At 37.1% G+C, this 11,878-nt stretch overlaps 1 protein-coding gene and 1 pseudogene across 1 annotated transcript; one reads left to right on the forward strand and one right to left on the reverse strand.

Moving 5' to 3' along the window:
* Positions 1–6,375: 6,375 nt before the first annotated feature.
* Positions 6,376–8,250, reverse strand: LOC107872585. The gene is made up of 2 exons (XM_016719228.2): positions 7,528–8,250; positions 6,376–6,589 (listed from the first exon to the last, which is right to left on the reverse strand). The coding sequence occupies exons 1-2, from the start codon at positions 7,910–7,912 to the stop codon at positions 6,552–6,554; spliced, it is 423 nt and encodes a 140-aa protein (XP_016574714.1). The 5' UTR covers positions 7,913–8,250; the 3' UTR covers positions 6,376–6,551.
* Positions 8,251–8,337: 87 nt separating this feature from the next.
* LOC107871996 lies at positions 8,338–10,234 on the forward strand (annotated as a pseudogene).
* Positions 10,235–11,878: the final 1,644 nt, after the last annotated feature.

An 11,878-nucleotide genomic window follows, 5' to 3' on the forward strand; every position in this document is an offset into this window, starting at 1 on the left:
ATACAAAAGTACTGGTACGCAGAGAAATCAAAAACAAAATATAATATATTTTTTTTCAAATATAGGTGAGAGCCATTATAAAGCAGTTTCATATCAAATCATTTGAAAACACATGGGCATAATGTAATAGTTTTCAACAACAATGTAATGCGGCTGAGCTAGGTGAAATACCCTACATATAATATTTACACCAACTATCAAATCTCGGTTGCCGCCGAGATTAGAGTATAAATGAGGGGAAGACACACAAGATCACACAGCAGAGTGTCTCAACCCAATAAAGTATAGTAGTTCCCAAGATCAATTAGCCTGGGCTCCTAACCATAGTCCCAATTTGGGAATGACATAAAGTCAAGTACACAAGATCACTTAGCCTGGTACTAAATCCCCATGTCGGCAAACACGATTTCCAGCGATGAGCCCGTACACTCAAACGCCTTCTTCGGGCATCCACCTATCTCATGTAAAATCAATGCATCAAACTCCATTAATTCAATCAGATATCTTATCCTGTAGGGTATCGTCATACCCGACTTGCAAGCCATCAATATCACATCATTCTTTTATGCAACCATTATATTCATCATATTTCAACATAACAACCCTCTCATTGCAAGTCAAAACCATGACCATTTTCAAAATATTTCATGTCACGCTTGTCAAGATGATTTCAAACATTTCACATCATATGAGAATTTAAGATAAGATCATATAACGAGAGGAATTTCATATAATTCATGCTCTCAAGTTAACATCTTTTCGGAATACATGCATATACATATATCATATATCAAACCACTTCAGGAATAGGCCTAAAGACCAAATCAATATCATAAAACATTTAAAACGGGATTATATTCATAATTTCAAAACCTCCATTTTTTAAACATGAATTTTTAAGCTCATGAGATTTTTGAGATAACCCCACGTACCTCTATATGCGAAGATGATAGGTGCTTCTTGAAGCCTACGTTCTGGGGATTCCAAATATGCAATTAGTTTTAAAAACCCACGGTTGAATCTTGAGTTGCTTGGGTTTTTATTTTGAAATCCTAAGGAGAGTTATTGAGCAATTTTGATGAATGAAGGTGTATTTTGGGGTATTTGGGGACTGAATTTCGTGTTTATGGCTAAATAAGGGTGGGAAAAGGACCATTTTTCCCAAAAATGGAGTGTTTAAGTCACTTGAGTAATAATCTATGCGGCGCACACCTTATCGCATAATATAGGTTGTGTGGTGCACTCTTTATCGCGCACATTAGGCTGTGCGTTGCACACCTTATGCCATAAGTTAGGGTGTGCGTCGCACACCTTATTCTACACGACACACTCCACTTTGTAAAGCCATAACTTCTTCCTCGGGTGTCAGATTTTTGCGAAATTAGTATCATTGGAAAGATAATTCAAATACCTTTCATTTGATATACAGTAGGAACTCTAATTCAATATATACAAAGAGTAATGGTTGATTAAAGTTGACCTAAGTTTCAACGCTCACTAAAATTCGAACGATAGGAAAACTTTCAACTTGTCCTTGAGCTTGGGGACCTCTATGATCTCAATTCATGCTCAAATAGGTTTCCACACTACATAATTTATTAACACACTAAACTTGCATTGTATTTATGTCTTTTGGAACCTTTACGTGAAGGAAATGACGATTTTCATTCTCGTCCAAAATGCGGGGTGTTACATTATCTCCCCCTTGGGATCATTCGTCCTCGAATGATGGGTAGGAACTTCTTGAAGCTTAAAGGTATGGAATAACGCGGACATCATGTGCCTTCTAAGAAAGGACATAACTGATCTGAAATATTTAAACTTCTATAATGAAACTGAATTTTGTGCTGACTTGACTTTTCTTGCTTCAAGAAGCTGATTCGTGCTGAAAATTTAGGATTCCCTTGAAATATTCATGATCCAATCATACATATTGAAAAAAATAAGTGATAACTTATGCAAGTACGAAACATAAGACATCAAGACTTAGATTGTACAAGGGTATTACACTATCTAAGCTGAAATACTTGAAAATTTTTGAGATTATACGCTGAACTCTTATGCACCGAGTCATGAATAGATAGCTGAATCTGAAACATGATGCTTGGAATGAAATGAACTCACAATTTATATGGATGGAATAGGTTATCTATTGGGAATGGCCATACGCATGAGACTTCGGATAGTAGGACTAGGTGAAAAGGTGGAAAAACCATAGTAACTTGTCTACCCGACTGTTAAACTGAATTACAAACTGAATTATACCAGACACTTATACTCAACCGGAGTATCTCTTCAACACTCTCTCTAAAGAAGTTCTAGCAGTAATAGGAAGCCACGAATCTTGGGTATGGATTACATAAGACATCCAACTGAGGGAAATCACAACATTTACACTACTCTGCAGTCTAGAATATAGACATATAACTCATAAATTAGGATAGAATTTCCAGGCCTTAGTCAATGCGACTTCTTACTTTAAAGATTAGCACACTCCTCAAATACTCCCTTAACTGTACTACTGTAGATACCACATTCATTCGATCCAACTTATTTGTTCTCTTATTTGCATTTATAAATCTTTCTACTAATGTCTATAGTAACTTAAATCTTCTTCACCGTGATCAGGCCTAACTTCAACTCACAAAATACTACATGCCACTCCACGATACAAGTCTAAACCATAAGATTCTACCTTCTATATCTCTTAAAAGATCACAACCTAAGCCTATCATGCCTTACCACTTCAATGGCTAACTCTGAACTATTACTACGAAGTCGCTAGCACATATAGCGTTCCTTAACAAAAATTCCAACATGTCATTCAAGCCTATCTCTATAACCACATATGAACTTCAAAGTAAACACTTATAAAGACACACTTCACATATTTTACTAACCATCTATCGATATAGCTCCCACACTCTACCCCAAGAACATACACACACACACCTTTCAGCTAACCATCACATGCATCAAAGACTTGGCCCCAACCTTACTTTGCACTTATGGCCTTATATAAAATAAGCATACTATGATCTTCGACCAACTAGAAACATTTACTCATCACCACTACCATCACATAAAGAGGAGTCACTAAAGATTAGAACATAAGATCTTGAAGCGTAGAAGGATGTTATATGAAACTTGACACTTAACTGAGGCCTGGGGAATAGCAAATCAACATCCGGGATTTATCAAAGAAAAAAAAATCTGAATTGGGGCATACATGGCTATGAACTATATTCCACCTATCGTAAAGAGTATAGCATGAATTATGGGAACTGAGCACGCTATAAAGCGTGAATACATGAGTCATGAGCTGCATGACCTCAATTTAGAGTTCATAACATATGGAATGTGATTCCGACGGCTGAATGAACTGAAGTTCCTCATTTAAGAATCTGGAAGAGCACGTGATTTTCTATCATATACATGAACATGAACTATGATCATGGAACTGAAACGTGAGGTATGAGTAGGTATTAGGATAGCTGAAAAATACTGAGATCGGAATACGTTGAGCCTCACTCTTCCCTTCTGATGTTCTATGTCATACTGACATCACTACTACAATCTGAAAGCCTGACTTGCTTATTCGCTCTATCATCTCCCCCTTAGCTTCAAGCCATCATATTAAGTTTGGGAGATCCCTTACTAGACTCTAAACTGAAGTACACTCACTGCACTCTGGGGTCTGGAAAACTACTATAGACGCATATCATGGCACTTAACCCGAATGACTACACCTGAAAATGGAAAACCCACTGTTAATACTACCTTCTGAGATACACTTTATCATTCTATAGACCCAGTAGTCATCATATAATACTTGTACACTTACTAACTTTGGGTCTTCATGGGTATCCCCATAGTCGGAGTGCACACCCTCTAGTGCTTTAACTCTTATTTCTTTTAGTTCAACCTTCAAAACCTCAAACTTAGAATCTAGCACTCAACATGGATATCACAAAGCCTTTCATGAATCATACTACTTCCGACATAGCCTACCAATATCGCGACTCCAAACTTACATCTCTCTACTATGAGAATCAAGATCACATAAAAATGCTCAACACTATCAATCAAAACTCCTTAACTTGGCTATTTAGAACACCATATACCATCTAACTAGTCTTTCTCCACCCAGCAACTCAACGGTACCACTCATCACACAAAACTAGTAATAGTCTTAGAAAATACCGCAACCTCAGATTACCTTAGGCATACTTCTACATTATATATGCAACATCATACTTTACTACGAATCAAATAAACTTAAGCTCTTGCATATACCGTTCAAGACTATTAGATTACTTCCATAAAACTAGTATCATTAACCAAGAAATCATCACATCCACCTTCATGGACATCAATTGTTCAAAACTTAATGTTTAGTACTAAACATGATTTTACAACCCAACCTTACGCATGATTCTCACTTAGATACCATGAACTATACTCAAGAAACACTAGTACACTAGAACTTCCAAACAACAAATAATTGATCTTGACCTTACGGTCTTCCTTATCATAACTCATTAGCACGTACTATTTTAACACATCAAGCCTACTAATTTTTTTCCCACAAAACATACATCATTAATCTCATGCCACTATTTTTACCACCACATTCTACATTAAATTCAAGAATATAGTCCTGTACCAATCATCTATCACTACTGAAAAATGCAACATAATATGCTAGTCCATAAAATTTGGGACATACTGCACAAACGCCTCAAAAATCACTGCATACCTTCTCACAAGTAGTACTAGTTTACAATTACCAACAAAAAGAAGGTCAAGGGGTCAAGTTACATAATAGACATGATCAACCTTAATCTTATATTATAACCCTATACAATCTTTTCTACTTATACGGATTTCTCACCTCATACTTACTTACCCAAACATACATTTAGACGAACTTCAAATTCCACAAATAACCATGAGTCTATACTTACAACTTACTGGCTAATATAGTCATTTTCACACTTTAAGTAACCGACAAATCACCCTAACTAACAACTCCTTCTCTACCTTCTACTAAACTAACACACAAGGATGAATCACCTCTTTACCAACTCAATCTCATGCAAACAGATTCAGCTATATATATTAAACCAACACAAGAACAACCAGTTGCTAGTGAATCGAAATAGGACTCACACGGCTTCACTAGACTTTGATTTTGTATTTTGAACAAGAAAATGAGATGAATGACAAGTCAACTATGCTAGTGAATCGAAAGAGCCCCACACGACTTTACTAGACTTTATTTTTTTCAACAACACCTTGATGACAAGATTACATGAGATAGAAATTTAATATGCAATATCAAATGAACTAAGAATACACATCTTACTCTGTATAAATAAACTCAGAGTCAAACACTTCCTCCATGGACTACCATACCATCCACACATGCTACTAGTTACCACATTAGTCTATCGTCATAAGAGGGTAAATCATTCCCGAATATCGGTTATTCAACTAAAATATTCATTTACACAAAAGTCACCCTCGCTCTGACTTCTAACTTTGTGACTTCACATCACAAACTTCTTGGTCTAATTTCACTACCAATAGGTTATGACAATAACACTTTAATGCATACTACTATTCGGGTGGAAATACAGTTCCAACATTCTACTACACATCATCCCCCCTTAAGCAAGACATTTGTAACATAAATTTAAAGAGGACTAAATGCAATTAATACCTCAAGCAGAAAAGAACGATTCCATAAGGATCAATGTTTACATCGGAATCAATACATATTGAAGCACTAACGGACTCTTCTCAAGTCCTTGCACAAATTTTAACTCTTATATGGTTCAATCAGAAAGGACCATACCATTTAGATTCTAAACTTCTGCACTTGAATCACCTCAATAATGAGACATATCTTAGGACATTAGAGTAAGGAAAGAATTTGGGATAACTTTTTTAACTTTCTTATGGGCGACACCATAGCATGAATTAGAGTATGAAAGAGGAACATACTGACTCTATTGCACGAACTAGAACATTAAGAAAGAGATACATTCCTAAGTGCCTAGTAGCCTCCTACTTATAAGTGTAGCGTGCTACACACCCATAAACAAGACTCTACCCAACGCAATTTCACAGACACCCTAGGACCATGAACCGTGCTTTGATACCAAGTTTGTCACGACCCGAATCGGGGCCCTGGTCGTGACAAGCATTCCGAACCATGAAAGTCCGAAACACCCCTATCTATCTGGTAATCATGCACATAATTCATATGATAATAAGATATGCGGAAGATACACAATATTACGAAAAACATGGTCATAAATCAAAAAAAATCAACAAAAGGGAAATAATATCCCACAATATCTATCGATATCTGAACAACCGTCTGCGAAATCTCTAATACATGATTGAAACTAATTACTGTCTGAAAACTGGGACAAGGCCCCCAGTAGACCTTAAACTACTAAATGATAAATGAACTGACAGACATCAGGCCTTCCAAAATATAGAAGCTCACCACTTGATTCTGTAAATCTGTCGGAAGAGATCTACTGGTTATCTGGACCCCTAAACTGTGCCTCCAAACCTGGGAGGGAAGGGGGTCAATACAAAAGTACTGGTACGCAGAGAAAATTATTTTTTTTTTTCAAATATAGGTGAGAGCCATTATAAAGCAGTTTCATATCAAATCATTTGAAAACACATGGGCATAATGTAATAGTTTTCAACAACAATGTAATGCAGCTGAGCTAGGTGAAATACCCTACATATAAAATTTACATCAACTGTCAAATCTCGGTTGCCGTTGAGATTAGAGTATAAGTGAGGGGAAGACACACAAGATCACACAGCAGAGTGTCTCAACCCAATAAAGTATAGTAGCGCCCAAGATACTTATCCTGGGCTCCTAACCATAGTCCCAATTTGGGAATGACATAAAGTCAAGTACACAAGATCACTTAGCCTGGTACTAAATCCCCATATCGGCAAACACGGTTTCTAGCGATGAGCCCTTACACTCAAACGCCTTCTTCGGGCATCCACCTATCTCTTGTAAAATCAATGCATCAAACTCCATTTAATTCAATCACATATCTTATTCTGTAGGGTATCGTCATACCCGACTTGCAAGCCATCAATATCACATTATTCTTTCATGCAACCATTATATTCATCATTTTTCAACATAACAACCCTCTCATTGAAAGTCAAAACTATGACCATTTTCAAAATATTTCATGTCACGCTTGTCAAGATGATTTCAAACATTTCACATCATATGAAAATTTAAGATGAGATCATATAACGAGAGGAATTTCATATAATTCATGCTCTCAAGTTAACATCTTTTCAGAATACATGCATATACATATATCATATATCAACCCACTTCAGGAATAGGCCTAAAGACCAAATCAATAGCATAAAACATTTAAAACAGGATTATATTCATAATTTCAAAACCCTCATTTTTTAAACATGAAGTTTTAAGCCCATGAGATTTTTGAGATAAACCCCACACACCTTCAGGTCTTTTTTTGGTACTATCTTGATCTGCAAACCGAATTGCCAGTAGATCCTTGTGCTTCTCCATAAGCTTAAATTCTTCTTTGCCACGGTGAAATGGTCCGATAGAAACCACAAGGGGCTCATAGCACCTTATGTTTGATTCAATCTCGCGAAGCTTTTTAGGGACCTTCTGAATTTTTAGCTTCTCCAATGAGCCAATGTACCCTCTTCCCTTCTCCAATGAATATAGCCACTGTCTCTCATTTTCACTGATTCCCTGAGAATTGAAGATTGAATCTTGATGAATTATGATGCTGCATTCATCAACAAAATTTTCATCCCCAATGCTCTTACCTTCTTCTCTTGTAACCAGTGTTCCTTTAGAAGATTGTGTGTCCATCTTTTGAGAAACTTCCTCAAATTAAGGATCCAAATCTTGTCTTGATAGTGAGTTATTTCCAAACCAGATACACGTTTTGACTCTCAATAAGAAAACAAAATAGAAAAAGGATTAGACAAAAAGAAACAGCATCTTATTCTTTACCTACCTGATAAGAAACAGTAGACATAGTAAAAGGAGAAAAAGGGCAAGCATCCACAGTAAGCTTCCAACTTTTACTTTAATTCCTTAACTCTAAGAATTTTGTTTGCAGATTCCCCATGTCTAATAACTTCACTTCTTATGTATGAGTGTTCACACAACTTAGTTTGAATAATGTATTGGTGTCCCGCCAGCCTACACGCATCTCGACTAGTTTATGTGGTCAACTCTTACCTTCCACCAGCACGTGTATCGAGTAATTCTGTTCACCAAAGCTTGGACAGATGAATTGGCAGGAACGAGAAGAAGATGCTGGCTGCTTTTGGGTCTTATTGTCACTAGTTGTCCTTTTTTTGGACTGCATAATAGGTTTGGATACCTGATAGATCAATCAATTGCAAACCATTGGCAAGGTTTGCTGCAATAAATACCAAAGTAGACCAAGGGGTAGAAAAATGAGAATACATCCACTCAGTAATCCAGATTTTGACTTTGTTGTTGTAATGTTTCTCAATTTTGATTTCACATCAACAAAGGCATATGGATTGGGAACCAAATCTCTTGCTATCTCATTGAATAGATCTGCTACTTCTTGATCACTTCCAAGAAAGTTAAGAAGTATACCTTTTGATCTCAGCTTCTTCACATCTTCAGCGTGATCAATAAGTGAATCCATGACGCAAAGATAAGATGTGACCCCAAAGTCAGCTGGTGTATCAGGGCATACCTCATATGCGACCAAGTTTAAAAGCTGCAATGCGAGATTGAATCAAACGTAAGGTGCTATGTGCCCCTTGTGGTTTCTATTGGACCATTTCACCGTGGCAAACCAGAACTTCAGCTTATGGAGAAGCACAAGGAGATACTGGCAATTCAGTTTGCTGATCAAGATTGTATCAAAGAAAGGCCTGAAGGGGTCTTGCCATGGCTTTCGACAAATTCAGTGTCTATTGATGAGCTTTACAAAAAGGTCAAGAACATTATGCCTAATGTCAGGGAGTGTAATGATGATGAATTAATAAAAAAATACAGCCACGAGGAGTTTGCACAGATGATGCTCCTGGATGGATGCTTCATCCTCCAATACTTTGACTGCATTGTCACCGGCAATTATAAGGAGCTCAAAATGAAGAGCCATGATACAGCTTTTGTTACTTGAGAATCAGTTACCATTTGAAGTCTTGCAGGTGCTAATGAGCTGTAAGTTCAAGAATAATGAAGGAATGGGGATGATAAAAAAGTTCATCTGGAGTGCACATACAAAACCTACTCCACCTCACGGATTCATTCAAGGTATCAAGGATTTCTTTCTTGATTTATGAGTTTTCTTGGCAAGATCTGTGGAGAAGAAGGGCCTCCCTTTACAAAACAAGAAAGCATGAAAAATCGGCTTCCTGCTCATCTCTTCGAGCTATTAAAAACACATCTCATAGATCCGAAGGCTTTCTCTGAAGGTGGGTGCTATCTAAGGGGTGAGTGGTGCTCTTATCGTTCAGCCATGGAGCTGCAGAGATCAGGAATCCGTTTCATGCCTGGAAAGAATCGCCCATCTTTCAGATGTTAAGTTCACTTCATTTCATTGTTCAGCTCTTTTAACACTTCAATAACTGTAGATGATTCAACCAAGTCGGAGTTTTTAAACTTGGTCGTGTATGAAGCATGTCCTGATACACCAGATGACTTTGGAATTACATCTTATCTTACCTTCATGGATTCTCTTATCGATCACGCTGAAAATGTGAAGGAGCTGAGATCAAAAGGTATTCGTCTTAACTTTCTTGGAAGTGATCAAGAAGTGGCAGATCTATTCAATGAGATAGCAAGAGATTTGGTACCTAATCCACATGCCTATGTTGCTGTGAAAGACAAAATTGAGAAACATTACTATAGCAAAAGCAAAATATGGATTGCTGAGTGGAAGAACACTCATTTTACTTCCCCATGGACTGTTTTTGCATTTATTGCAGCACTTTTTGTCATTGGTTTGGAAGTCACTAGTACATTCCTTGCAGGAATTCATACCTATTCTACGGTCCATCTGAAAGGGAGTTAGTAACGACCGGATTCAAAATCAATCAATTCAGTTTTTTTGTCTGTATTTTCTACATGAATTCATGAGTGTCGTGTCTGTTAAATTCATCGTTTCTTTTACCTTATTTCTGTGACGTAGATCGATCTTTGTACTCCTTGTTTGTGAAGTCACTGAACTAGTATTTTGGTTTGTCTTTTAAGTTTTACTTGTGTAAATTTACTAATTTGAAGCAGATGAATGGTATCATATTTTGTCTTGCTGAAACATTCGTTGAATTCATCATTTGTTTTTACGTTTTTTATGTCTTGGGTAGGGTGCGCTTTATCCCCCAAAGTGAGACTTTCTCCGAATTGGTCGAGCCCAAAGCAGGTACCGGACACTAGATAGGAAACCAAAACAAGAAAAAGAACCTCAGAAAATCATATTAACTCTATTCAATAATCAATACCTCAGACAAGAGGGCACTAGAACGGTAGCTTACAGATTTACAATAAAGTGAAAACAAGAAATCAATTACACACCGTAATGCTAGAATACGTGTGATTCATACTATTGCGATCACCACACCAAATACAAATTCCTAATATCACTGGTCTAAGTTGAGTGGATTCACTTTCCGATGCCACACCTGTTTACATTTTTTACGAGTCCAAGCAACGACCCTAGCACAACAATGTAATCCCCTGAACCGACGACTAGTTACAGAACTTACATCAAGAGCAAAAGCCTCCAATTTTGATGATGCATCTCTGTATAGAAAGAACAGATCTTTCAGCAACTCTTTCGCAGATGGTCTAACAGACACGGGAAGCAAACACTTCTCGATAATATCTCTCACTCCGGAATCCTTCACCTGTCCTAGAGACGCAGGCTTTACATCACCGAACACTTTCTTAAATACCTGCATCTGATTACTGCATTCCATATACGGATATTCACCCGTGACCATCTCAAGTAGACACGTACCGAATGCATATACATCGACCAGCTCGTTGTATTCCCCTTCAAAACACTCAGGAGCCATAAATTCAGGGGCACAGTTAATTTGTTGGTCTTTCACGAAATCACCTTCATTAAGACGAACCGCCAACCCAAAATCTCCAAGTGTAACTCGCTTCCCATCACTATCAACGAACACATTGTCACACTTGATGTCCCGATGGATGATCTTCGGACTCTAACTATGTAAAAACCTCAAACCTTCCAGAATCTGTCTGCCCCAGTTCTTGATACTCGTCAAATCAACGCCAACACCATTATCATACTTGGACGAATTCTCTTTCAAGCTGCCCGAGGGGAATAACTCCGTGATCATGTTAACAGTTTTGGACGTGGAATCATAACCCTTTCATGGTTTAACGACTTCAACAGAATAGTTTCTTCTTCTTGATCTTCGCCGCCGCGAAAAACGATTTTGTTCCATGCAATATCAATTTTATCAACGCCATTCCAACCAAAGTAGACTTTTTTTGGAAGCTCCTTCACCCAACATGTGATTGTATCTAACATATTTACCACAAGGAGATTTCTCAACAACTTTGTATAACTCGAAATCCATTAATATTGCACAACAATATAATACAACAATATTCAAATCTTGAAGAAAGTAGGAAATATATGAGGTGATAGTAATTAGTTACTAATATATACACACACAAGTAGTAAGAAGTTATTCTCCCAAGTATAATAGGATTCGGTTGTGAAAAAAATAATTAGGTAACTTTTCCCTCCCAGATATAAAAGGATTAGTATTGTGTAAAAAAATTAGGTAACTTTTCCTTTTGTATCATATT

This window comes from Capsicum annuum, chromosome 4, assembly GCF_002878395.1.
Source record: "Capsicum annuum cultivar UCD-10X-F1 chromosome 4, UCD10Xv1.1, whole genome shotgun sequence".
NCBI classification, from domain to species: Eukaryota; Viridiplantae; Streptophyta; class Magnoliopsida; order Solanales; family Solanaceae; genus Capsicum; species Capsicum annuum.